The following is a 27627-nucleotide window of genomic DNA, read 5'->3' as shown; positions in this document are numbered from 1 at the left end:
GACATCTACGGCCTCGTGTGTTTTCTTCCTTTGATTTGTTCAGACACACTCCAGACAAGGGCTGCACGGGGGTTTTAGGTCATCTGGACTGCCAGGATGTGGAGGCTCAGAGAGGGAGAGCGCTTTTAGTGAGGTCACACAGCACTGGCAAAACTGACAGCTGTTCCCTCCTCGGAGCGCCCTGGGGAGAAGGAAGTTGTCTACGGAGGATCAGGATCTGTCATGGAATTCGTTTTTCTTTTTTTTTGAAACAGAGTCCTGCTTTGTCACCCAGGCTGGCATGCAATGACACGATCATGGCTCACTGTAGCTTAGACCTCCTAGGTTCAAGCAGTTCTCCTGCCTCAGCCTCCCGAGTAGCTGGGACTACAGGTACATGCCACGATGTCCAGCTAATTTTTTGTATTTTCAGTAGAGACGGGGTTTCACTATGTTGGCCAGGCTGGTCTCAAACTCCTGACCTCAAGTGATCCACCTGCCTCAGCCTCCCAAAGTGCTGGAATTACAGGCATGAGCCACCGCACCTGGCTATTTTTTTGTGTTTTTTGTAGAGGTGGGGTATCGCTATGTTGCCCAGGCTGGTCTTGAACTCCTAACCTCAGGTGATCCACCTACCTCGGTCTCCCCAAGTGCTGGGGTTACAGGCGTGAGCCACCACGCCCAGGCTATTTTTTTTCTGTATTTTTTTGTAGAGATAGGGGTCTCAATATGTTGCTCAGGCTGGTCTGGAACCTCTGGTCTCAAGTGATCCACCCGCCTTGGCCTCCCGAAGTGCTGGGATCACTCACATGAGCCACCGCACGCAGCCAACTGCGATTCCTCGAAGTTCTGGGCGATTTCAGTTTCAGCCCTCCTGCCACACTACCAAGGAAGTCCACCTTCAGTCTACCCTACAGCCGTCACGCTTTGACTCAGCCTCTGGGCCTTCTCCGCATGGCTGAGGGGAAACCCATGAATGTGAATTTCACCAAGTTGGGATTTGTGTCTGTTTGTTTTCTTTTTCTTTCTTTCTTTCTTTTTTTTTTTGAGACAGAGTCTCGCTCTGTCATCTGGAGTGCAGTGGCACAATCTCGGCTCACTGCAACCTCCACCTTCTGGGTTCCAGCAATTCTCCTGCCCCAGCCTCCCGAGTAGCTGGGATCACAGGCAGCCGCCACCACATCCAGCTAATTTATATATATATATATATATATATATATATTTTTTTTTTTTTTTTTTTTTGAGACGGAGTTTCGCTCTTGTTACCCAGGCTGGAGTGCAATGGCGCGATCTCGGCTCACCGCAACCTCCGCCTCCTGGGTTCAGGCAATTCTCCCGCCTCAGCCTCCTGAGTAGCTGGGATTACAGGCACGCGCCACCGTGCCCAGCTAATTTTTGTATTTTTAGTAGAGACGGGGTTTCACCATGTTGACCAGGATGGTCTCGATCTCTTGACCTCGTGATCCACCTGCCTCGGCCTCCCAAAGTGCTGGGATTACAGGCGTGAGCCACCGCACCCAGCCAATTTTTATATTTTTAGTAGAGACGGGGTTTCACCATGTTGGCCAGGCTGGTTTTGAACTTGTGACCTCAGGTGATCTGCCTGCCTCAGCCTCCCACAGTGCTGGGATGACAGGCGTGGGCCACCGCGCCCAGCCAGTGTCTCTGTGTCTTCACTGGTGTGTCCCCAGTACCTAGGACAGGGCCTGGTGTACAGTAGGCGCTCAAGACGTGTGTTGGATAAAAATGTCACAGTTTCTCCTGAGGCTTGGGTTTGCACGGATGCTGGCACAGGATGGAGGCAGAAGCTCAGGAAATGCAAAGCGGGTTGCCACGTGACTGGACACGCTCGGATGCCCTGTGGTCCCATTTCTCAGGAGGGACGCGAGGCGGTGAAAACCCGAACTTCCCTCGCTTCAAGCCCAGATTCCGTGCTGGTAGCTGTGGATGAGAAACCGTGTTTGAACAGAAGCCTGAGTGAAGCAAGAGAGTGACCCAGGCGGGTGTTTGCAGGGAGGGTGTTTTTGGCAGTGGGCACAGCCCGTGCAAAGGTCCTGAGGCAGGAGGATCGGCGAGCCTGGTGCATTGCAGGAACGGGAGGAGGCCTGTGTGGCTGGAGCAGAGTGAGCCACGGGGAGAGAGCGACGAGGGGAGGATGCGGTGGGTAGAGGCGGGCTGTGCAGGGCCTTGAGCGCCATGGGAAGACGAGGAGAACATGGACTTCTACACATCTGCAGACCCAGACGCAGTCCAGGGTGATGAAGACTAAAACAGGGGTTTGGAGAAAGGGCTGAGGACGGTGTTCCGGAGAAGGAGGTGTCCGAGCTGGGCTGGGACAAATGGCTGCAGGTTTCCCGGGAGGGAGAGGAGCGGGGAAGGCGGCAGAGCCGGAGCTCAGAGGACTCGGGCCCAGGTCGCGTGTATCCCGTTGCCTTCCAGGACAGAGAAAGTTCAACGTTAGCCGGGGAAGGTTTAAAAATGGCCAGTGACACCCAGTGGCTGGGAATTCCAGGGCCTGGCTTTGCTTCTCTCTTTAGCTGGCCGAGGTCGGGAGGCGGACGTGGCAGCCGCAGAGCCAGCGACGTTTGGAAGCCAGCTAACGTTGGAAAATCAACCAGGCGGGCTCACGGCGGTGGCGGCGGCTGGAGCTGGAAACCTGGGCTCGGTGAGGGCCAGCGGACGCACCTCTGGGGCCCGCGCCGGCATCCCAGGCCTCCTGACGGCCCGCCAGCGTTTGAATAAGTGTGATTATGATTTCAGCAAGTCCTGTTCTGCAGCCGAAAGATAAATATGACCACTCTGTGCCGTGCCGGGCCACCCCACTGCGGGGAGTGCTGTGTTCAGGCCAAGATTCTCAGCACCTGACAGTCCAGAAGTCACTCGGCAGCCAGAGATTGCTTTAAAAGTTGCTTTAACTGTGTTAAGACACACGTTGCCTAATCTTTTTTCCCTCCAGACGGGGTTTCACTCTGTCGCCCAGGCTGGGGTGCAGTGGTATTGTCAGCTCACTGCAGCCTCAAGCTCCCAGGCTCAAGTAATCCTCCCACCTCAGCCTCCTGAGCAGCTGGGACCACAGGTGCACACCACCACACCCAGCTTTTTTTTTTTTTTTGAGACAGTCTTGCTTTGTTGCCAGGCGCCAGGCTGGAGTGCAGTAGCGCGATCTTGGCTCACTGCAACCTCCGCCTCCCGGGTTCAGGCAATTCTCCTGCCTCAGCCTCCCGAGTAGCTGGGACTACAGGTGAGCACCACCACGCCCATCTATGTTTTCTATTTTTAGTAGAGACGGAGTTTCACCATGTTGACCAGGATGGTCTAGATCTCTTGACCTCGTGATCCGCCCGCGTCGGCCTCCCAAAGTGCTGGGATTACAGGCGTGAGCCACCCCCGCACCCGGCCTTTTTTTTTTTTTTTTTTTTTTGAGACATTTTCGCTCTTGTTGCCCAGGCTGAAGTGATCTGCTCACTGCATCCTCCGCCTCCCAGGTTTAAGCAGTTCTCCTGCCTCAGCCTTCCAAGTAGCTGGGATTACAGGCATGCGCCACCACGCCCAGCTAATTTTGTACTTCTAGTAGAGATGGGGTTTCTCTATGTTGGTCAGGCTGGTCTCAAACTCCCAACCTCAGGGGATCCGCCTGCCTCAGCCTCCCAAAGTGCTGGGATTACAGGCGTGAGCCACTGCATCTGGCCCACAGACTTTTCAAAGTATAAAATGGGCCGGGCACAGTGGCTCACGCCTGTAATCCCAGCACTTTGGGAGGCAGAGGTGGATGGATTACATGAGGTCGGGAGTTCGAGACCAGCCTGACCAACATGGTGAAACCCCATCTCTACTAAAAATGCAAAAATTACCTGGGCATGGTGGCTCACGCCTATAATCCCAGCTACTCGGGAGGCTGAGACAGGAGAATGGCTTGAACCTGGGAGTCAGAGGTTGCAGTGAGCCGAGATGGAGCCATTGCACTCCAGCCTGGGCAACAAGAGTGAAACTCCATCTCAAAAAATAAGTGTAAAGTGGATTGTCTCACAGGTCGTATCACTCTTCCTCGCGCTGCTAAAACCCAGGCTTCTCACTGCAACGCGCACGGCCCTGAGTGGTCCCGCCCCCTCGCCATCCCTCCTTCCCCTTGCCCAGCACCACGCTGCAGCCGGGGGTCTGTCCCTGCCCCTCACACATCCATGTTCATTCCTGCCCCCTGGACTTTGCCCTTGTCACCGAATCTGCCTGGAACGCTTTCATCCCAGCTCTCTGAATGGCTGGGCTCCTCCTGCCGGAGAGTCACCATCGGGTTCTCAGAGAGGTTCTGCCTGAGTCCTCCTTCCGACGCCGCCCCCGAAACCATCCTCCCTTCCGCCACCTGCATTGCCTCCGTAGAACCTAGAACCCCAGCATGTGTCCCCAGTACCTAGGACAGGGCCCGGTACACAGTAGGCGCTCGAGACGTGTGTTGGATGAAAGCATCACCGTCTCTCCTGAGGCTTGGGTTTGCACGGATGCTGGCCCAGGATCGGGGCGGAGGCTCGGGAAATGCAAAGCAGTTTGCCGCGTGACTGGACGCGCTCGGACCCTCTGTGGTCATATTTCTCAGGAGGGATGTGAGGAGGTGAAAACCCAAACTTCCCTCGCTTCAAGCCCAGATTCTGTGCCGGCAGCTGTGAGCAGAAGCCTGAGTAAGTGAAGAGTGAGCAAAACCATCTCAGGCTTCCTCCGTGCCCCGGTTCTGCCCATCTCCCTCCCCACTTGTGTCTCTGCCATTCCCTCGAGGCCTGGCGGATAGTAGATGGTCAGTAATCGTCAGCTCCGTGAATGTCGGGTGTGCCTTGATGCCCCAGTCACCAAGGGCGGAAGCTTCAGCCACCGGACGCCGGGAGCTGTCCCTTGCAAACCGGGTGGGTGCTCCTGGGCGGGAAGGGTGGGGCCGGAGGCGATGGCAATGCCTTTGTCGTGAGCTAGGACAGACCGAATTTGGGCTCATGGCCACAGACGGAAAAGTACAGTTTGTCCACGCCGTCAGTGGCATCCAGCGTACGTTGCTGTTGGCGTCCATCGTGTTTGTTTGAGCAAAGGCGACAGGGTGCAGTGACATTCCTGGGGCTGTCCGTGACACCCCACAGACCTGGGAAGTCAGGAGAACTAGCTCCCGGCCAAATGAGGGTGTCATTTGAAATATAATTTGCATGGCCAGGTGCGGTGGCTTGCATCTGTAATCCCAGCACTTTGGGAGGCCGAGGCGGATGGATTACGTGAGGTCAGGAGTTCGAGACCAGCCTCACCAACATGGTGAAACCCCTTCTCTACTAAAAATACAAAAAATTAGCTGGGCGTGGTGGTGCACGCCTGTAATCCCAGCTACTCAGGAGGCTGAAGCAGGAGAATCACTTGAACCTGGGAGGTGGAGGTTGCAGTGAGCCAGGATCACACTATTGTCCAGCCTGGATGACAGAGCGAAACTCTGTCTGAAAAAAAAGGAAAAAGAAATACAATTTGCTGGCCAGGTGCGGTGGCTCATACCTGTGTTCCACCATTGTGGGAGGCACAGGTTAGAGGATTGCTTGAGCCCAAGAGTTTGAGACCAGCTTGGGCAACATAGCGAGACTCCGTCTCTATTTTTTTTTTTTTTTTTTTTTTTTTTTTTTTTCAAAAGAAGGCCAGGCATGATTGCTCATGTCTGTAATCCCAGCACTTAGGGAGGCCGAGGCAGGTGGAGCACTTTGAGCTCAGGAGTTCGAGACCAGCCTGGGCAACGCGACAAAGCCTATCTGTACTGAAAATACAAAAATTAGCCGGGCGTGGTGGCAGGCGCCTGTATTCCCAGCTACTTGGGAGGCTGAGGCAGGAGAATCGCTTGAACCTGCAGGTGGAGGTTGCAGTGAGTGAGACTGTGCCACTGCACTCCAGCCTGGTGACAGAGTGAGACTCTGTCTCAAAAAAAAAATTAAATTGAATTAAAATTAAAATTAAAAGAAATACAATTTGCTTTCCAGAACCAAGGCCTCTCACGCTAGCATGTGTGTGATTATCCATCCTAAATAGCGTTTCAGGAGCCACTTGTGACTCTCTGAGGAGGAGATATTTGAGGACTGAGTGAGGGAGAAAATGAGCCATGTCGGTATCTGAGGGAACAGCGTTCTAGGCAGAGGCACAGCCTGTGCAAAGGCCCTGAGGTGGGACCGCGCCTGGCGTGTAGGCGGAATAGCAAGGAGGCCCCTGTGGCTGGAGCAGAGTGAGGAGGGGGAGAGGGAGGAGGAGAAGACAGGGAGGGGACAGCGCAGGTCATGCAGGGCCTTGTGGGCCACAGGGAGAACATGGGCTTCTCCCCCCAGAGAAGGTGGGAGCCATGGAGTGCTGTGGGGGGAGGAGGGGCCGTGTTCGTTTAACTGCTGGACCGTGGCAAAATGCTGTCATGAAAACAGACTTTCTCACAAAACCTAGAGCTGTCCCCTTCCCCTCCGTAAGCTCCTCTGGGCACAGCAGTGGAACCGTGCGATGAGGCGGCGATGGAAACACTCGCTTTGTAGGTGGAGAAGAGCAAGGCTCCGACAGAGGAAGTGGCCAGGCCAGGTTGTCCCGGGGCTGCGACTCCATCAAACTTAGGTTTCAGGGTGCAGCCGTCGCTTCCATAAGATGCCCCAAAATCAGACGACTCTGGGACTTACCACCTCTTCTTTAAAAACCCACCCAAGTGCATTTTCTTTCTTTCTTTTTTTTTTTTTTTTTGTTTGTTTTTTGAGATAGGGTCTTGCTCTGTTGCCCAGGCTGGAGTGCAGTGGCATGATCTGGGCTCACTGCAACCTCCACCTCCCAGGTTCATGAGATTCTCCCGCCTCACCCTCCCGAGTAGCCGGGACTACAGGCACCCACCACCATGCCTGGTGAGTTTTTTGTTTGTTTGTTTGTTTGAGACAGAGTTTCACTCTTGTTGCCCAGGCTGGAGTGCAGTAGCACAATCTTGGCTCACCTCCACCTCCACCTCTCAGGTTCAAGTGATTCTCCTGCCTCAGCCTCCCGAATAGCTGGGATTACAGGCATGCGCCACCACACCTGGCTAATTTTGTATTTTTAGTAGAGACAGGGTTTCTCCATGTTGGTCAGGCTGGTCTCGAACTTCTGACCTCAGGTGATCTGCCTACCTCGGCCTCCCAAAGTGCTGGGATTACAGGCGTGAGCCACCACGCCTGGCCTGTTTTTGTTTTCTTAAGACGGGGGCCCGGTCTGTCGCCCAGGCTGGAGTGCAGTGACACAATCAACTCTAACCTCCACCTCCCGGGTCAAGAGATTCTCCTGCCTCAGCCTCTTAAGTAGCTGGGATTACAGGAGCCCGCCACCATGCCCAGCTATTTTTTGTAATTTTAGTGGAGATGGGGTTTCTCCATGTTGTCCAGGCTGGTCTAGAACCCCTGACCTCATGTGATCTGCCTGCCTCAGCCTCTCAAAGTGCTGGGATTACAGGTGTGAGCCAGCACACCTGGCCAAGTGCTTGGTTCTGTAGACTGGAGTGCAGTGGCGCGATCTCAGCTCACTGCAACCTCCACCTCCCGGGTTCAAACAATTCTCCTGCCTCAGCCTCCGGAGTAGCTGGGACTACGGGCGCCCACCACCATGCCCAGCTAAGTTTTTTGTTTTGTTTTTTTGTACTTTTAGTAGAGATAGTGTCACCATATTGTCCAGGCTGGTCTTGAACTCCTGACCTCACCACGCCCGACCTAAAGTGCTTGGTTCTTTCTCGACTCAACTCCTGTTTTCTGCTACCCAGGTTGGATCTGCCTCCACTCCCCCAACCCCAAGCCCAATTTCACCCATTGGCCTCTGAAGCCCAGAGATGGGCGGGGGTTTGTCTAAGACCATACAGCAAGAAGGGGAGCAGAAGAGGAGCTGATGGGAATCCAGATCTCTTTCCCTCCCAGCCTGCATCTCCAAAGGCCCCCCACTCAGCCCCTGCAAGCTTGTATTTAAGGGGTTTGGGGCCGAGGAAGCCTGCTGCCTTCTGGTAAATGTTCTTCCGAGACAGCAGTCTTTGATGGAGGCTCTGGGGGAAGTCGTTCAGTGGTGTGCATTTATTGAGCGCCTACTGTATACCTGGTGCAGGTATAGGCTGGGGTGGAAGGGTCTTGTCCGCTATGGTGTTTCACAGCCCGTTTTTCTCCCCATTATCGCTTTCCCTTTCCAGGCACTGTGGCTCACGTCTGTAATCCCAGCACTTTGGGAGGCTGAGGCGGGAGGATCGCTTAAGCCCAGGAGTTTGAGACCAGCCTGGGCAACATAGTGAGACCCCGCCATGTTCACAAAAAAAAGTTTTAAAAAAATTAGATGTATGTGGTGCCACAAGTCTGCAGTCCCAGCTGCCTGGGAAATGAAGGTTAGAGAATCGCTTGAGCCCGGGAGGTCAAGCCTGCAGTGAGCTGCACTGTGCTCCAACCTGGCCACAGCGTGAGGCCCTGTCTCAAAAAAAAAAAAAAAAAAATTAAGACCACGGTTGTGGCTGGGGTGGTGGCTCACGCCTGTAATCCTAGCATTTTGGGAGGCCAAGGTGGGCAGATCGCCTGAGGTCAGGAGTTTGAGACCAGACTGGGCAACATAGTGAGACCCCCCCCCCGCCACCCGTCTCAAAACAAAACAAAAAAACAGAACTTCTGAGCTAGGTAGACAGCTTTGCTTTGAATCTGACACCAGCTTTGGGAAATACTCTCCGCAGCCTGAGCCTTGGTGGACCAACCTCACGAATTGAGCCGATTTAATCAGATGGGGCCAGGAAGAGCTAATTCAGCACAGTAAGAACTCAGCAGACAGAAGCTGCCCACTGGGGGTCTGGGGAATCTGCGGCCTTGGAAGCTAGCCAGCCGGAGACATTCTCCACTTCAGGCACATCTGTTCAGAGCACAGGAAGGTCCATTTTAAGGCCGGGTGTCTGCTGAGTAGGTGGAGGAGGAGGAATGATCCGTGCCTTTTTTTTTTTTTCCTTCTAATTTTTCATGGCAACAGCCAGGGCAGCACAGTGCACTAGAATGTTCCTTGCTGATGGCAAAATATTCTGTGCTGTCTGGCTTGGCCACCGTCAGCCACGTGTGGCTCTTTGGCACTTGAAAGATGATTTGTGCAACTTATTTTATTTTGAGATATAGTCTGGCTCTGGCACCCAAGCTGGAGTGCAGTGGCTCGATCATAGCTCACTGCAACCTCCACCTCCCAGGCTTAAGCAATCCTCCCATCTCAGCTCCCTGAGTAGCTGGAACTCAGGCATGCCACTATACCCAGCTAACTTTGTATTTTTTGTAGAGATGGGGTCTCACCATGCTGCCCAGGCTGGGCTGGAACTCCTGGGCTCCAGTGGTCCTCCTGCCTCAGCCTTCCAAAGTGGTGGGATTATAGGCATAAGCCACCATGCCCCGTCTAATTTTATTCCCGTGTAGCTAACTTAAAACGTCGTATGTGGCTGTGACCCTCTTACTCAATGGCTCTTGAATATGGGGGGTTTCAGGAGCCAAATGATGGAAGGGTGGTCAGCAGGTGGTTGAGAAATAGTCCCGGATTTTAGAGATGATTTAAAATGAGACAGCTGGCCAGGCGCCGTGGCTCACGCCTGTAATCCCAGCACTTTGGGAGGCTGAGGCAGGAGGATCACTTGAGGTCAGGAGTTCGAGACCAGCCTGGCCAACATGGTGAAATCCCGTCTCCACTAAAAATACAAAAATTAGCCGGGTGTGATGACGGATCCCTGTAGTCCCGGCTACTGGAGAGGCTGAGGCACAAGAATCTCTTGAACCTGGGAAGCGGAGGTTGCAGCGAGCCGAGATCGCACCACTGCACTCCATCCTGGGCCACAGAGCGAGACCCCATCTAAATAAATGCATACATACATACATACATAAAATGAGACGCCTGTAAGGCTGAGGCAGGAGGATCACCTGAGGTCAGGAGTTTGAAGACCGGCCTGACCAAGATGGAGAAACCCTGTCTCTGCTAAAAATACAAAATTAGCTGGGCATGGTGGTGCACACCTGTAATCCTAGCTACTCAGGAGGCCGACGTAGGAGAATCGCTTGAACCGGGGAGGTGGAGTTTGCAGTGAGCCGAGATCGCGCCACTGCAGTCCAGCCTGGGCAACAAGATTGAAACACCATCTCAAAAAAAAACCATTCAAAATAACAGCATCGAAGACAGTAACAACGGCAATATTAATCAAATAGCAATAGTAGTGAAGCTGGCCTCTGCCTGGGAGGCACTCCCTGTGTGTCAGCTGTGGTTCTGGGAGTTTTATTAATAATTCATTCATTACTTTTTTTTGGTGAGACAGAGTCTCACTCTGTCACCCAGGCTGGAGTGCACTTGGCCCAATCACCTCTGCCTCCTGGGTTCAAGTGATTCTCCTGCCTCAGCCTCCCGAGTAGCTGGGATTGCAGGCGCCCGCCACCACGACTGGCTAATTTTTGTGTTTTTAGTAGAGACGGGGTTTCACCACATTGGCCAGGCTGGTCTCGAACTCCTGACCTCAGGTGATCCGACCGACTCGGCATCCCATAGTGTTGGGATTACAGGCGTGAGCCACCGCGCCCGGCCAGTGTTTCATTCATTACTATCTTGTCCTTCACAAACAGCTTCCAGAGGGTGCCACGGTCATGTCCATTCTGCAGATGAGAAGGCGAAGGCGCAGATGCATCTGAGGTCCCCACTCCCTGGCTGCCCGAGTCACAAGCGTATGCGGGGAACCACTGTGGGGACCTCGTGCTTAGTAGGTGCCCAAGAAACACCCAGACGCCAGCCGAGCACTGCAGCCTGCTCAGTCTGTGTGGGCTCTGGTTCCAGAAGAGGGTCCTGTGCCCACGGCCCGTAGCCCAGACGGCTGGCTGCCCTGGCTGGGCCCTTCCCAATGGCATGGCCACCCGTGCCCAGCCTCGAGGCGGTCCAAACAGAACTGGCCAGCTCCAAGGGGCCGCTGGCTGCCCCAGCCTGGGATCGGTGGCAGGGCTCAGGGCCCAGCCGGGCACACTCCCCTCAGTTGCCGTCTGGCCCATTTGGCCGAGGCTGGGAACGCCTGGCTGCAGGAAGGGCTTCTCTCATCTGCTCCTCTGTTTCCTGGTTGGGAAACTGAGGCACCGGGCCCTGCCCCTGTCGTGTTTATGGCATCAGTGGGTGCAGGACGCACAGTGTGTGCAATGCCATCAGCACAGTTCTAAGCCAGCACCAGAGGCTCCATGTGCTAGGAAGTATCACGGCTTTGGCCAGTCTCACAGCAACCCTGGGAGTGGTCTCCATTTTTTTTTTTTTTTTTTTTTTTTGAGATGGAGGCTCGGTCTCACTCTGTCGCACAGGCTGGAGTGCAGTGGCGCCATCTCGGCTCACCACAACCTCCGCCTCCCCATTTCAAGCGATTCTCCTGCCTCAGCTTCCTGAGTAGCTGGGACTATAGGCATCTGCCACCATGTCCAGCTAATTTTTGTATTTTTAATAGGGATGGGGTTTCACCATGTTGGCCAGGATGGTCTCGATCTCTTGAGCTTGTGATCCGCCCGCCTCGGCCTCCCAAAGTGCTGGGATTACAGGCGTGAGCCACTGTGCCCGGCCCCCATTTATTTTTTTTAAACAAGGTCTTGCTCTGCTGCCCAGGCTGGAGTGCAGTGGCATGATCACGGCTCACTGCACCCTCGACCTCCCAGGCTCAAGTGATCCTCCTGCGTCAGCCTCCTGAGTAGCTGGGACTACAGGCACCTGATACCATACCCAGCTAATTTTTTTGTATTTTTTGTAAAAACGGGGTCTCACTATGTTGCCCTGGCTGGTCTCGAACTCCTGGCCTTAAGCAATTGTTTCTCCTCAGCCTCCCAAAGGGCTGGGATTACGGGCATGAGCCACCATGCCACTGCACCTGGCTTAATCACCATCTCATTTTGTGGACGAGGAAACTCAGGCCTTGAAAGGGAAGTGGCGAGCTCAGGAGCACACAGACTGGCAGCTCTCAGAGACAGTACCTGGCTCAGGTATCTGATCCCAGCACAAAACAGTGGATAAAGTAACCCTGGTAATGAAGCCCATCATGTGGCCTGGGAGGGAGGCTATTGCTTGTGGTTCTGACCTATAGCTTTCCTTGTCTATGGCGCGGTGGCTCATGCTTTTAATCCCAGCACTTTGAAAGGCCAAGATGAGCAGATCACCTGAGGTCAGGAGTTCAAGACCAGCCTGGCCAACATGGTGAAACCCTGTCTCTACTAAAAATACAAAAATTGGCCAGGCGCAGTGGCTCACGCCTGTAATCCCAGCACTTTGGGAGGCCGAGGCGGGCGGATCACGAGGTCAAGAGATCGAGACCATCCTGGCCAACATGGTGAAACCCTGTCTCTACTAAAAATACAAAAAAATTAGCTGGGCGTGATGGTGTGCGCCTTTAATTCCAGCTATCCGGGAGGCTGAGGCAGGAGAATCACTTGAACCCGGGAGGCGGAGGTTGCAGTGAGCCGAGATTGCGCCACTGCACTCCAGCCTGGCACCTGGTGACAGAGTGAGACTCTGCCTCAAAAAAAACAAAAAAAAATACAAAAATTAGCTGGGCGTGATGGCGCATACTTGTAGTCTCAGCTACTCTGGAGGCTGAGGGAGGAGAATCGTTTGAACCTGGGAGGCAGAGGTTGCAGTGAGCTGAGATCACGCCACTGCACTCCAGCCTGGGCTACAGAGTGAGACCCCGTCTCTCAAAAAAATAAATAAATAAATAAAATGAAAGAAAGCGATGACGTGGTGGATTATCTCGGGATCGAGGTCTCCAGATACCCGCTCGTGCTTCAGGAGTATCCTCTCCTCGCTCCCTCCCAGCTCTGATAGGGCCTGGGCGATGTTTGTACCCATGTGGAAAAACAGGCACAGGACACTAGGCGGCTTGCCTGCGGTCACACAGCGACTGGATGGCCTTGGGGCCTGGGGGGCGGCTGGGAGGAGCGTGATTGTCTTTCTGCGGCCTTCGATGCTGGTTTCTGCCACCTTCGTCTTTGACCTGGGCGATCCATGGGTGGGGCTGGGGAGGGGGCTCTGCCTGGCTGGGCGTGTCCACCTGCCCCCCAGCCTCAGCCCTCAGTGGAGGGAGGGTCAGGGCTCCGGAGGGGGTGGATGTGACTCGTCCTCCATCCAGGCTGCCAGAGCCGATAACGCTGAGCTCAGCGTCTGTCTGCCTGCGTGTCTGCCAAGGAACCTGATTATTTTTAGATAAGATGGAGGGGCGGGCGCCGGGGCAGAGGGAGCACCCCAGCCAGGCGGACAGTGGGGACGTCGCCATCACAGAAGCCGCCCCTCAGCCTCCTCTCTCTGCGGTCCCTGAACGGCAACCCAGGACGAACAGGCGGGTCCCTGGGATGACAGGGGCAGAGGCTGAGGCTCGGGGAGCCTGGCATCTCAAGGACTCACCTCTCTGATCCTCAGTTTCCTCGTCTGTAAGCCAGGCACAGTGATAGCCCTCCCGCATAGGGCTAAGGTGGGGCTGAATGAGTGAACTCATTTTTTTTTAATTGCATTTTATTATTTATTTATTTTGAGACAGAGTCTCGCTCTGTTGCCCAGGCTGGAGTGCAGTGGTGTGATCTCTGCTCACTGCAACCTCTCCCTCCCGGGTTCAAGTGATTCTCCTGCAACCTCCACCTCCCGGGTTCAAGCAATTCTGCTGCCTCAGCCTCCCAAGTAGCTGGGATTACAGGCGACCGCCACCACACCCGGCTAATTTTGTATTTTTGGTAGTGACGGGGTTTCGCCATATTGGCCAGGCTGGCCTCGAACTCCTGACCTCAGGTGATTTTCCTGCTTTGCCCTCCCAAAGTGCTGGGATTACAGGCCTGAGCCACCTCGCCTGGCCGTTTTGTTTTATTTTGTTTGTTTGGTTGGTTTTATTTCCTGAGATGGGGTCTTGCTCTGTTGCCCAGGCTGGCTTCCAGCTCCAGTCACACAGACTGGAGTGCAGTGGCGCAATCTCAGCTCACTGCAGCCTCCACCTCCCAGGTTCAAGCAATTCTCCTGCCTCAGCCTCCGGAGTAGCTGGGATTACAGGTGCGCGCCACCACACCTGGCTAGTTTTTGTATGTTTAGTAGAGATAGGGTTTCACCATGTTGGCCAGGCTGGTCTCGAACTCCCGACCTCAGGTGATCTGCCTGCGTCAGCCTCCCAAAGGGCTGGGATTACAGGCGTGAGCCACCGCGCCTGGCCTGAACCTCATTTTACAGATGAGGCTCAGAGAAGGCAAGTGACTTGCTCAGGGTTGCACAGCAAGAAGGCGGGGGAGCTGGGATTTGAACATCACTCTGTTAAGACTCCAGGTGCCGAACTTCTTTTTTTTTTGAGACAGAGTTTCGCTCTTGTTACCCAGGCTGGAGTGCGATGGCGCGATCTCGGCTCACCGCAACCTCCGCCTCCTGGGTTCAGGCAATTCTCCTGCCTCAGCCTCCTGAGTAGCTGGGATTACAGGCACGCGCCACCATGCCCAGCTAATTTTTTGTATTTTTAGTAGAGACGGGGTTTCACCATGTTGACCAGGATGGTCTCGATCTCTTGACCCCGTGATCCACCCGCCTCGGCCTCCCAAAGTGCTGGGATTACAGGCGTGAGTCACCGCGCCCGGCCCCCAACTTCTTTACCCACAACTGAGCCACTCCTGCAGACACGGAGGGCTGACTCCAGCATACAGGTGCACTGGCGCCCACAGGGGCCCAGCTGGTGTCTGCAGGGTGCCTGGCCACATGTCCACAACCCTCTAGGGCAGCGGCCAAGAGAAGGGCCCAAGCAGAGACCCCGGGGCGTGGGCGTGTTTCAGGGCCACTATCTTCCCAGCACTGGCCCAGCCCAGGACTGGGTTACCAGCATCGATACCTCATCTGCTCCTGGGGTGGGGTCTCTGCGACGTCACCAACACCTCTTCCCTCTCTTTGCAGACGCAGAGCAGAGCGGCAGTCCCCGGGCGGGGATGGGGTCTGATCAGGAGGACAGCAAGCCCATCACACTGGGTGAGTCTGTGGGTGGCGCGGCCCCGTCCGTGTCTTTTATTTGGGAATCATTTGCTCAGAACCACTCATTTTACAGATGAACAGACGGAGGCTTGGAGAGGTTAAGGGGCCTGTCCGGGGGCAGCCAGGGAGCTGGGTTGGAACGCATGACGCTGAGCTCCCAGCATGTGGGCTCTGAGGTCCTCACGCATGGGAGACCCCGGAGGGCTCTACAGTTCCATGGGATGTTTAGGGGTTTCTGCTTGTTTTATTTTTCATTCGTTTATTTATTTTGAGATGGAGTCTCACTCTGTCACCCAAGCTAGAATGCAGTGGCGCGATCTCGGCTCACTGCAACCTCCGCCTCCCGGATTCAGGTCATTCTCCTGCCTCAGTCCCCCACGTAGCTGGGATTACAGGCGTCCGCCACCACGCCTGGCTAATATTTGTATTTTTAGTAGAGACGGGGTTTCACCATGTTGGCCAGGTTGGTCTTGAACTCCTGACCTCAGGTAATCCACCTGCCTCGGCCTCCCAAAGTGCTGGGATTACAGGTGTGAGCTGCGGCGCCCGGCCTGTTTGTTTTAGAAACGGTCTCACTCTGCTGCCCAGGCTGGAGTGCAGTGACACCATCCTAGCTCACCGCACCTTGGGCCAACTGAGCTGAAGCCATCCTTCTGCCTTAGCCTCTGAGGTAGCTGGGACCACAGGTGTGCACCACCGTGCCTGGCTCACTTTATGTTTGTTTGTTTCTGTAGAGATAGAGTCTCATGTGTTGCTCAGGCTGGTCTCAAACTCCTGAGCTCAAGCGATCCACCTGCCTCAGCCTCCCAAAGTGCTGGGATCATAGGTGTGACCCCCATGCCCAGCCCTCACGGGGTGTCTAATAGATGGAAAAGACAGAGCGATTCTGTCATAGGGATAGGAAGTGGGAAATTTTGCTTAGGTCACTTAGACCAGAGCAGTCTCTTCCATCCTAGCCCCTGGCTCCTGCCTTTACCCCCGACCATCTGTCCTCCTCACTATGGCCAGAGGATGCCTGTGACCCCCCGGAGCCAGAGCCCGTCCCTCCTCTGCCCACAGCCCTCCATGGCTGCCACCTCTCTTGGGATAAAAGCCCAAGTCCTCCCTGTGACCCACAAGGCCCTGTGCAACCTGCCCCATCCCCTCCTTGTCCTCCCCTCCTCCCTCTCTCCCCCTCACTCACCCCCAGCTGCACAGACCTCCTCGCTGTTCCTCTAGTGCACCAGGCCCAGTCCTGCCTCAGGGCCTTTGCACATTCTACTCCATCTATCTAAATAGCTAACTGGTCTCTTGCTCTCTCCACATCTCCCCTGGTCTCAACTCAAATGCCCCCTTCTCATAGAGGTCTACCCTGAGTACCCTGAGCCCCTTCATCTCAAGCAGCCTCTGGCCACCCCCAGTCTCAGCCCTCTGTTTTCTTTCCTTCAGAGGAAGTTAGTGATTGCCTATGGGTTTGCTTAGTTGCTTAGCGGCTGCGCAGGTGTTTGCTTATCTCCCCGGTGGAACGTCACCTCCTCGAGGGCAGAGGCTTTGTCTGTCTGGATCTCCACTGTGTCCTCAGTGGCTAGAATAAGGCCTGGTGCAGAGCGGGTGCTCAATAAATATTTGTATAAAGGAAGGAAGGAGGGAGGGATGATGCAGAGAGAAAAAGAGACAAGAGAGGGTATGTAGGGGAGAGGAAGGAGAAGAGATGAAAAAGAAGGAAGGGGCTGGGCGCGGTGGCTCACGCCTGTAATCCCAGCACTTTGGGAGACCAAGGTGGGCAGATGACCTGAGGTCAGGAGTTCGAGACCAGCCTTGCCAACATGGTGAACCCCTGTCTCTACTAGGACTCTGGAGGCTGAGGAAGGAAAATCACTTGAACCCGGGGGGTGGAGGTTGCAGTGAGCCGAGATCACGCCACTGCACTCCAGCCTGGGGGATAGAGCGAGACTGTCTCCAAAAAAAAAAGGAAGAAAAAGGAAGGAAGAGAAAGCAAGTGGGCGAGGCGTCCTTCTTGGAATGGCTGGAACAGTTGTGCGCAGGGAGGCCAAGGGGTTCCCGGAGGTTCACAGGCCCGAGGCCACTCCTCACTGGCCCCTGGTGACTCGTCCGTCTGTGACCCGGGTCCTCCTCGGCCTCCTGTGATCCCCAGACGCCTCTCTCCAAGCCAGATGTTGGAAGGAGGCGGAGGCGGCGGTGCTTGGCCTGGTCCCTTGGGGAGCTTGGGCGTCTGGTAGAGGAAATCACGTCCTCCCAGCTCGCCAGGGAGTCCCCCGGAGATGGAGCTGCGCAGGCACTGCACAAACAGGAAACCCCGGTGTGGGGGAGGCAGGGGGGCGTGCTGACACCGGCCGGCCAGCTGGGTCAGCCGGAAACGGCTCTGGCCACTTCTCCTGGACACTCAGGGCCACCGCTCTGTCCTCCTCAGAATGTGTGGCCTGAACCTCCCAGCGCGGGGTAGGGCTCCTTGCCATCACTCAGCAAATGACTGGAACAGGGGGCCGGATGCAGTGGCTCATGCCTGCAATCCCAGCACTTTGGGAGGCCGAAGAGGGAGGGTCAAGTGAGCCCAGGAGTTCAAGGCCAGCCTGGGTAATATAGCAAGACCAAGAAATAATAATAATAATACAGAAATTAGCCAGGCATGGAAGTACATGCCTGTAACCCCAGCTACTTGGGAGGCTGAGGCGGGAGGATGGCCTGAGCCCAGGAGTTCGAGACCAGCCTGGGTAACACAGCAAGACCCTATCTCTACACACACACAAAAAAACAAAAATTACAAAAATTAGCCAGGCATAGAGGTGCATGCCTGTAACCTCAGGTACTTGGGAGGCTGAGGCAGGAGGATCGCTTGAGCCCAGGGGTTCGAGGCTGCAGTGAGCTATGATTGCATCACTGCATTCACGCCTGGGCAACAGAGCGAGACTCTGTCTCTAAAAAAGAAAAAGATTGTAATAGGGGTACTGGCCGGGGCTTGGGTCTGCAGAACTGGACACAGCCATGAGCTCCCTGCAGCCCGTGCTGCCCCCTGGGGGCTGAGAGAGGAACTGCTCCCACCACCACACCAAAGCCAAGAGCCTCTCCAGCCTCCAAAGCGACAGCGCTCCCTGGCTCTTTCCGCCCCAACCCTGCTGGCCTGTAACCTGCCAAGTGCGTTCCAACCCTGGGGCCTTTGCACGGGCTGTTCCCAGTGCTGGGAACATCGTGGCCCTCAGGGAGGTGGCGAAACATCATACCCATCAGATAAGCCAACACTCACGGGGTGGTTGCCAGGCGCTGTTCTTGGAGCTTTGCAAATTTTAACAAGTTCCTTCCTCTTATCCAGTCTCATCTTGAAGTCTCTGTAAAATGCCACCATCTCAGCCAGGCTTTCTCTGAGCCCTGGGTGTAAAATTGCTTCCGTCCCCACCCTAGCGGGTTCCCCACAGGCCGCCTGCCTTACTACAGGCTGATGCACCTCGCATTTGATTTAATGAGCTTTTAATTTCTAGTAAAGCCTGGGCTCCGTGGCTCACGCCTGCAATCCCAGCACTTTGGGAGGCCAAGGCAGGAGGGTCACCTGAGGTTGGGGGTTTGAGACCGGCCTGACCAACACAGAGAAACCCTATCTCTACTAAAAATGCAAAAAATTAGCCGGGTGTGGTGGCTCGTGCCTGTAGTCCCAGCTACTTGGGAGGCTGAGGCAGGAGAATCCCCAGGAGGCGGAGGTTGCAGTGAGCCGAGATTGTGCCATTGAACTCCAAACTGGGCAATAAGAGCGAAACTCTGTCTCAAAAAAAAAGTTGGGGCCGGGCGCAGTGGCTCACGCCTGTAATCTCAGAACTTTGGGGGTCCGAGGCAGGTCGATCACAAGGTCAAGAGTTCAATACCAGCCTGGCCAACATGGTGAAACCCTACTGAAAAATACAAAAATTAGCCAGGCCATGGTAGCGTGCGCCTGTAATCCCAACTACTCGAGAGGCTGAGGCAGGAGAATCGCTTGAACCTAGAAAGCGGAGATTGCAGTGAGCCAAGGTTGAGCCAGTGTACTCCAGCCTGGGAGACTCCCTCTCAAAAAAAAAAAAAAATTGTAGTAAAATGTGCATAATGTACAATATATCATTTTTACTTTTTTTTTTTTTAGACAGAGTCTCACTCTGTTGCCCAGGCTGGAGTGCAGTGTCAAAATCTTGGCTCACTGCAACCTCCACCTCCCAGGTTCAAGCGATTCTCCTGCCTCAGCCTCCCAAGTAGCTGGGACTACAGGCGCGTGCCACCACACCTGGCTAATTTTTCCATATTTTCAGTAGAGACGGGGTTTCACTGTGTTAGCCAGGATGGTCTCTATCTCCTGACCTTGTGATCTGCCCACCTTGGCCTCCCAAAGTGCTAGGATTACAGGTGTGAGTCCTGCGCCCGGCCAGAGCCTTGTTCTTATTTATTTATTTATTTTCTGAGATGGAGTCTCACTCTGTCGCCCCAGGCTGGAGTGCAGTGTGTGATCTCAGCTCGCCACAACCTCCACCTCCCAGGTTCAGGTGATTTTCCTGCCTCAGCCTCCCAAGTAGCTGGGACTACAGGCACGTGCCACCACGCCTGGCTAATTTTTGTATTTTTAGTAGAGAAGGGGTTTTGCCATGTTGGCTAGGCTGGTCTCGAACTACTCCTGACCTCAGGTGATCTGCCTGCCTCAGCCTCCCAAAGTGCTGGGATTACAGGTGTGAGCTACTGAACCTGGCCCAAAGCCTCATTCTTTTTCTTTTTTTTTTTTTTGAGACAGGGTCTCTCTCTGTCACACAGGCTGGAGTGCAGTGGTGCAATCATGGCTCACTGCAGCCTCAACCTCCTGGGCTCAAATGATCCTCCCACCTCAGCCTCCCAAGTAGCTGGGACTACAGGTGTGCACCACCACACCTGGCTAATTTTTGTACTTTTTGTAGAGATGCGGTTTTGCCATGTTGCCCAAGCTGGTCTCAAACTCCTAGGCTCAAGTGATCCACCCGCCTCAGCTTCCCAAAGTGCCAGGACTACCGGCGTGCGCCACCACACCCGGCTAATTTTTGTATATTTTGTAGACGCAGGGTTTCACTTTGTTGCCCAGGCTGGTGTCAGACTCCCGAGCTCAAGAGATTCCCCCCACCAAAGTGCTGGGATTACAGGCACGAGCCAGCATGCCTGGCCTCCTGTTTACAGCTGAGTTCTTCTCCAGTGTGTGGACAGAGCGCACTGTGTTTCTCTCTTCGTCTTCTGAGGGGACATGTGGGTGGCTTTACGTTCTGAGCCGTGGTGAATGGTGCTGTGAGGAGCCCTCATCACCTGTTGCTAACCTAGTAATCTTGGTTACCATTCGTTGCTTGCACTGGACTTTGAGTCCGACGGGGGCGAGTGCTTCCATCTGTCTCATCCGCAGTGTCAGGTCCAGCTCAGCATGGGACACCATGGATGCTTAGTGAATGCCTATTGAGTCAATGAATCCCTCCTGCAAAGGCCTCCGAGGGCACGACAGGGCTGTCCCCAAGCCGTCTGAGGTTGGCCAAGGCTCCCGGGCCTCTTGGGGACAACTTCGGTTTCCAAACCCATGAAACGGGTCCAAACCACTCCAGTTAAGAGAGGACAGTTCCCCTTCCTTTGACATTAGGCAGGAGCAGTGCTGGGGACACTAGGGGTTGTAACTGTGGCTTGCAGACCCCCTATTTGACCCCCCATTTTAACTGACCCATTGCTGGGTGCTGAGCTCTGGTCTAGGCACGCAGGACACTGCAGGCTGCAGCACATGGGCATCCCTGCCCACATGGACTTCCGTCTGGAGGGAGAAGAACAGGAAGCCAGACTATCTCGAAGGGTGACAGTGTGCAAAGCAAGCCAGCCGCCCCTCCCAGGCAGTTTGATGCAGATGTCACCACAGCCAAGATGATGGCATTTATGGTTTCCACGTTTACGATTAGGAAAACTTGGAGGCTGAGCAAGGGAAAGTGACTTGCCATGATCACACACCGAGGCGGGTGATGAGAGACAGGTCTCCACTCTCCACTCTTTTTTTTGAGACCGAGTTTCGCTCTTGTTACCCAGGCTGGAGTGCAATGGCGCGATCTCGGCTCACTGCAACCTCCACCTCCTGGGTTCAGGCAATTCTCCTGCCTCAGCCTCCTGAGTAGCTGGGATTACAGGCACGCGCCACCGTGCCCAGCTAATTTTTTGTATTTTTTAGTAGAGACGGGGTTTCACCATGTTGACCAGGATGGTCTCGATCTCTTGACCTCATGATCCACCCGCCTCGGCCTCCCAAAGTGCTGGGATTACAGGCTTGAGCCACCGCGCCCGGCCTCTTTTTTTTTTTTTGAGACGGAGTCTCACTCTGTTGCCTAGGCTGGGTGCAATGGCGCGATCTCAGCTCACCGCAACCTCTGCCTCCCGGGTTCAAGCAATTCTCCTGCCTCAGACTCCCGAGTAGCTGGGATTACAGGCATGCGCCACCATGCCCGGCTAATTTTTGTATTTTTAATAGAGACGGGGTTTCACCACGTTGGCCAGGAAGGTCTCAATATCTTGACTTCATGATCCACCCACCTCGGCCTCCCAAAGTGCTGGGATTACAGGCGTGAGCCACTGCGCCCGGCCTCTCCACTCATTTTTTTAAGAGACAGGGTCTCGCTTTGTTTCTCCGGCTGGAGTGCAATGCACAACAATGTTACACTGTGTCTTCCACCTCCCAGGCTGAAGTGATCCTCCCGCCTCAGCCTCCTGAGTGGCTGGGACTACAGGCATGCACCGTGACACCTGGCTAATGCTAACACTGTTTGTAGAGACGGGCTCTCACTGTGTTGCCCAGGCTGGTCTTGAACTCCTAAACTCAAGCGATCATCGCGCCTCGGCCTCCCACAGTGATGGGATTACAGCCATGAGCCATGGCGCCCAGCCTGCTGTCCAGTTGAATGCAGCATTCCACAGCGTGGGGGGCCCCAGGTGAAGGCCCATGCTGGACAAGGGCCCTCCATGGGGCCTCCGCTGTCAGACTGGACCTGTTATTCCCCCACTGCAGGGGACAGACAGGGTGAACGCCTAGGCTCGGGCCAGCGCCGGGGTCCAGGCAGCCCTGGAGCGTGGGGAAGGGGAACAGGCCCGGCTCAGCCCACTGACTCCGCTGTCTTCCTGTTCCAGACACGACCGACTTCCAAGAGAGCTTTGTCACCTCCGGCGTGTTCAGCGTCAGCGAGCTCATCCAGGTGTCCCGGAGTGAGTGTTCCCATCAGCCCGGAGCTGGGTCCTGGAGAGGGGAGGGGCCACAGGGAGGAAGGAGGAGCCCACCCCCCTCACCCTACTTCTTGTCCTCTCCAGACACCCGTGTCACCCAGCTAAGGTTCCTAGAAAGGGACGTGGCCAGGCCCTTCCCACCTCCTCAGGAATCAGAATCCAGATGCTGGATGGCAGCTAAGGAAAATTCTGCTTCCACTGGCCCATCCTAGGAGACCCCAGAGGACCCCACTCCTCCTGTCCCCTTGCCCTCCCTGCCGACCTGTTGGGGACCCAGCACATTCCAGCAGACACCATCTGAATCCCACCCCAGCGAGTTCCGGGCACCGTCCTTTAGCCCTGATTGACACCCTCCCTGTCCAGATCCGCAAAGCCCAGACTCCAGCTCTGGCTTTACCTCTGCCTCACAGTGTGCTCTTTGCCTCTCCCCATGGCCTTGGTCCTGTGATCCATAGTATAAAGCTGGTTTCAGCCACCTTAGGAACCGGGCCAATACGGGAAAGGATCCTCCCTTGAACTGGACCCAGTGGCTTACCCTGCCTCTCTAGGGCAAACCACAGCACTGGGCCCTGCTTCCTGCCTCACTCTCTTCTGTCACCCTCTGCAGCACCTGTGGTGACCGGAACAGGACCCAACTTCTCCCTGGGGGAGCTGCAGGGACACCTGGCATACGACCTGAACCCAGCCAGCACTGGCATGAGAAGAACGCTACCCAGCACCTCCTCCAGCGGGTAAGTATCCAGGTCCCCACCTCTGCCCGTTTCATGACCCCCCTCATCAACCCATCCCCTCTGGCCCCAGCTGACTCATTCCTCTCCCTGGAATACCTCTTTTCACGATTCACCTGGCCTGAGAAACTCCTACTCATCCTTCAAAACCCAGCCAGCCTCAAGTGCCTCTTCCTCTAGGTCTGACAGCCCACCGTGGGCTCCCTCAGCCTCAAGTCGTACTTGTTCAGCCAGCCCTTAGGACTCCTCCTGGAGAATGCAGACACAGGTTCTTGCTAAGATATGCTTTGTGACCTCGAGTGGGTCACATTGTGTGTGCCTCAGTTTCCCCACCCATAAAATGGGATCATACCCCTAACAGGCAGTTCTGAGGACTGCAGGTGGCCAGGGGATTAGCCAGGCTACCTGGGTTTTGGTCTCCACCCTGACGGCTTTGGTATCCAGCTGCTGCTGAGTCCCTCCCTGCCTCTAGCCCGGGTGTCCCATCTAAGCAATGGACAGGTCAGAACAGGCGTTCATTCGGAACGGGGCTGAATGCCCGCGGCTCCCGAGACGTATCGCGAGACCATTTCCCTCGCACCGCCCACTAAGGGATCGGAAGTAGCAAAGCCCGCCGCCGCGCCCCCCGCCCTTGCGTCTCCCTGGTAACTAGCGTTTCCCCCTCCCTCGCCCGTAAGGAGCAAGAGGCACAAATCGGGCTCGATGGAGGAAGACGTGGACACGAGCCCCGGCGGCGATTACTACACTTCGCCCAGCTCGCCCACGAGTAGCAGCCGCAACTGGACGGAGGACATGGAAGGAGGTAGGATTGGCGGCGGGGTCGGAACCGGCCTTCCGGTCGGAGTTCCCGCGGCGGGAACTACGTCTTCCGGCAGCCACTGCGCGGGCGCCGCGGGGCAGGAAGCCGGCCTGGAGCTGCGCGGCCTCCTGGGAATTGTAGTTGCGCCGCGCTGCGCGTGGCTGGAAGTGCGGTCCCCGGGCTCTCGTTCTTGGATCTCTTTGGTTCCGCTAAGGCCAGGGAGGGCAGAGACTGTCCCCTGCCTGACTTTCCTGCCGTCCAGCTGTGGGGTCCACGAGCTACAGAATTGACTCAGATCAACAGGATGCCGCCTCCTGGGATCTGCCACAGAATCCCTCGTCTGTAGGGTTACTGTTTGTCCTCTTCCCCACTAGAAGGTCCTGAGATGCCGGATTCCTTCTCACTGGGGTCGTTCTTGAAGTTCCTTTTTGTTGTTTTTATTTTTTATTTATTTATTTATTTTATTTAAGACATGGTTTCACCATGTTGGTCAGGCTGGTCTTGAACTCCCGACCTCAGGTGATCCGCCAGCCTCAGCCTCCCAAAGTGCTGGCATTACAGGCGTGAGCCACTGCGCCTGGCTTGTTGTTTTTTTTTTAAACCAGGTTCGCGTCTCCATGGGATCTTCTTCCGTGTGATTCCGGTTCTGTAGGAAACGCGTCTCTTGTCTGTAAGGTCTCCATTCCCATGGCGTCCTTTTCCAGGGAGATTTTATCCTGTTGCTTTTCTGTCTTCAGAAGGGTCCTCCCTGGGGTGTCATTCTTTTTTTTTTTTTTTCGTTTGAGATGGAGTCTCACTCTGTTGCCCAGGCTGGAGTGCAGTGGCGCAATCTCGGCTCACTGCAACCTCTGCTTCCCGGGTTCAAGCGATTCTCCTGCCTCAGCCTCCCAAGTAGCTGGGACTACAGGCACCCACCACCACGACACCTGGCTAATTTTTGTATTTTTAGTAGAGACGCGGTTTCACCATGTTGTCCAGGCTGGTCTCGAACTCCTGACCTCAGGTGATCCACCCGCCTCGGCCTCCCAAAGTGCTGGGATCACAGGTGTGAGCCACGCGCCTACCTAGGGTGTCTTTCTTACAGGATTCCTATTCCTTAGGATCGGCAGCTCCACGGGGTCTTTTTTCCATTGAACGCCAGCTCCTTGAGATCGTGTTTATTTCCTGTCTCCCCAAGGGCTTTCTCCAAAGATTTCCCTTATTTGAGGTCCCCGTCTCCATTGTAGTTTTCATCTAAAGAATTCCTTTCCCTCTAAGGTCCTGCTCTCTGGCCGGCTGGCACCTGTGACTTTCAGGAAACTGTGTGTGAAATGGCCTGTGGGCTTGTGTGATGCTGGAGAGGGTGTCCCTGACATCCATCCCTCAGATTCTCAGCTGACTTTGTGCCCCTAAATTTTACAAGCATTGCTCTGTGTGGTGCCTTATCCTATAGGGCCCCAGGAGGCAGCCCAGTGGATCCATGCGTGGGGTCAGTGGTCCACCTGCCTGGGTCCATAGCTCAGCCCTTGCAGCTTCCTAACAACTCCAGCTTTCTGAGCCTCAGTTTCCTCATCTGTGAAATGGGGGTGTTAGTACCTGCAGTACCGTTTCGCTCGCCTGGGGTTGTCATGGGGATTAAGTGAATTAATCATGTCAGTAAAACAGGCCTGGCACGTAACACACAGGCGCACAATAAACGTGGAAATTTATTTTCTTTCTTTTTCCTTTTTTTTTTTGAGACAGAGTCTTGCTTCTTTACCCAGTCTGGAGTGCAGTGGCGTGATCTCGGCTCACTGCAACCTGTGCCTCCCCGGTTCAAGCAATTCTCCTGCCTCAGCCTCCTGAGTAACTGGGACTACAGGCACCCACCACCACGCCCAGCTAACTTTGTATTTTTAGTAGAGACGGGATTTCTCCATGTTGGCCAGGCTGATGTCGAACTCCCAACCTCAGGTGGTCCACCCTCCTCGGCCTCCCAAAGTGCTGGGATTATAGATGTGAGCCACCGCACCCAGCCTGTTTTTTTTTTTTTTTTTTTTTTTTTTTTTTTGTTAGAAGGTCTCACTCTCCCCAGGGCTGGAGTGTAGTGGCACAATCATGGCTCACTACAGCCTCAACTTCTTGGGTTTAAGTGATCCTCCCACCTGCGTCTCCTGAATATCAGGGAGTACAGGTAAATGTCACCATGCCTGGCTAATTTTTTATTTTTTATTTTTTTATATAAAGACGGGGTTTCACCATGTTGGTCAGACTGGTCTTGAACTCCCGACCTCCGCCCGCCTTGGCCTCCAAAGTGCTTGGATTACAGGCGTGAGCCACCATGCCCGGCCCTTTTTTTTTTTTTATATGGAGATGAGGTCTCACTATGTTGCGCAGGCTGGTCTCAAACTCCTGGGCTCAGGTGGTCCTCCTGCCCCAGCCTCCCAAAGTTCTGGGATTGTATGTGTGAGCCATCGCACCCAACCAGATGTGTTTCGTCTCCCTCCTTCCTCTCTCTCCTCCCTGTACCCACGAGGCCTACTTTATTTGTGTTTTTGTTTTTGAGGCAGGGCCTTGCTCTGCCATTCAGGCTAGAGTGCAGTGGTACAGTCACAGTTCACTGCAGCCTCGACCTCCCAGGCTCAAGTGATCCTCCTGCCTCAGCCTCCCAAGTATCAGGGACTACAGGCACATACCCCCACACCCCATTAATTTTTTTTTTAATTTTTTGGTAGAAATGGGGTCTCACTATGTTGCCTAAGCTGGTCTTGAACTCCTGAGTTCCAGTCATCCCCCGACCTCGGCCTCCCAAAGTGCCAGGATTCCAGGTGTGAGCCACCACGCCTGGCCTTTCTTTTTTTGTTTTGTTTTGTTTTTTAAGGTGGAGTCTTGCTCTGTCACCCAGGCTGGAGTACTGTGGCGCAATCTCGGCTCACTGCAACCTCTACCTCCTGGGTTCAAGCGACTCTCCTGCCTCAGCCTCCTGAGTAGCTGGGATTCCAGGCACCCACCATCACGCCCAGCTAATCTGTATTTTTAGTACAGATGGGGTTTCGCCGTGTTGGCCAGGCTAGTCTTGAACTCCTGACCTCAGGTGATCTGCCCACCTCAGCCTCCCAAAGAGCTGGGATGACAGGCGTGAGCCACTGCGCCCGGCCACCTGTAGGATTTTTGAGAAGCAGCATAACATTAGGAGTTAGAGGTCAGATTCATGCATTGGAGAGACCTGTGTTCGGATCCCCGCTCTGCCTGTGCCTAGCTATGTAACCTTGGGCACATAATTTAATTTCTCTAAGCCTCAGTTTCTTCATTTCCACAATGGGGGGCTGATGTGAATAATAATTGTTCTTTTGGGAGCTACGGGAGGAGGAAGGGCTAGAATGTGCGTGAAGCCGCCGTCTGGGATACGCCGCTCGCCGGGGAAGTGGGAGAGGCCCTTGTTGTCCATACCTTTATAACATTCCCGTCTCCTTCCCGTGCTCTCGGACGCCTCTGCTGGTGACATTTCAGGTGCTGAGGCTCCTCCCTTCCGCCGTGTGGGCCCCCAGAGCCTCCCTCTCTCACGAGACCTGTCTCTCTCTTTATTAGGTTCTTCTTGTTTGTCTGTCTGCTGTTTCTGTTTTGGGACAGAGTCTCACTTGTTTTGAGAGATGGCACCAAGGTCTTTTGAGACCTACTCTCAAAAAAAAAAAAAAAAAAAAGATCACTTCTCTTTTTTTTTTTTTGAGGCAGACTTTCCCTCTTCAAGGCTGGAGTGCTGTGGTGCAATCTCAGCTCACTACAACCTCCGCCTCCTGGGTTCAAGTGATTCTCCTGACTCAGCCTCTCGAGTAGCTGGGGCTACAGGCGCGCGCCACCACACCTGGCTAATTTTTGTATTTTTAGTAGAGACCCTTTTGGCCAGGCTGGTCTTGAACTTCTGACCTCAAGTGATCTTCCAAAGTGCTGGGATTACTTGCATCAGCCACCGCTCGCTGG

The 27627-nt window shown here is 54.7% G+C and overlaps 1 protein-coding gene across 6 annotated transcripts in view; it reads left to right on the top strand.

The window, feature by feature from the left end:
* NFIC (nuclear factor I C) overlaps positions 1 to 27627 on the top strand; it is a 100583-nt gene that overhangs the window by 43619 nt on the left and 29337 nt on the right. For all 6 annotated transcript variants that reach the window (XM_064382099.1, XM_064382097.1, XM_064382098.1 and 3 more), the window contains exons 3-6: positions 14878 to 14949; positions 22072 to 22146; positions 22772 to 22895; positions 23570 to 23694. In XM_064382099.1, coding sequence (XP_064238169.1) covers positions 14878 to 14949; positions 22072 to 22146; positions 22772 to 22895; positions 23570 to 23694 — 396 coding nt within the window. The remainder of the gene's footprint in view (positions 1 to 14877; positions 14950 to 22071; positions 22147 to 22771; positions 22896 to 23569; positions 23695 to 27627) is intronic.

The sequence above is a fragment of the Aotus nancymaae genome, unplaced genomic scaffold (assembly GCF_030222135.1).
Source record: "Aotus nancymaae isolate 86718 unplaced genomic scaffold, 86718_ANA_hifiasm-v0.15.2.pri h1tg000028l, whole genome shotgun sequence".
NCBI lineage: Eukaryota > Metazoa > Chordata > Mammalia > Primates > Aotidae > Aotus > Aotus nancymaae.
This window is presented reverse-complemented; position numbering and strand designations above follow the sequence as displayed.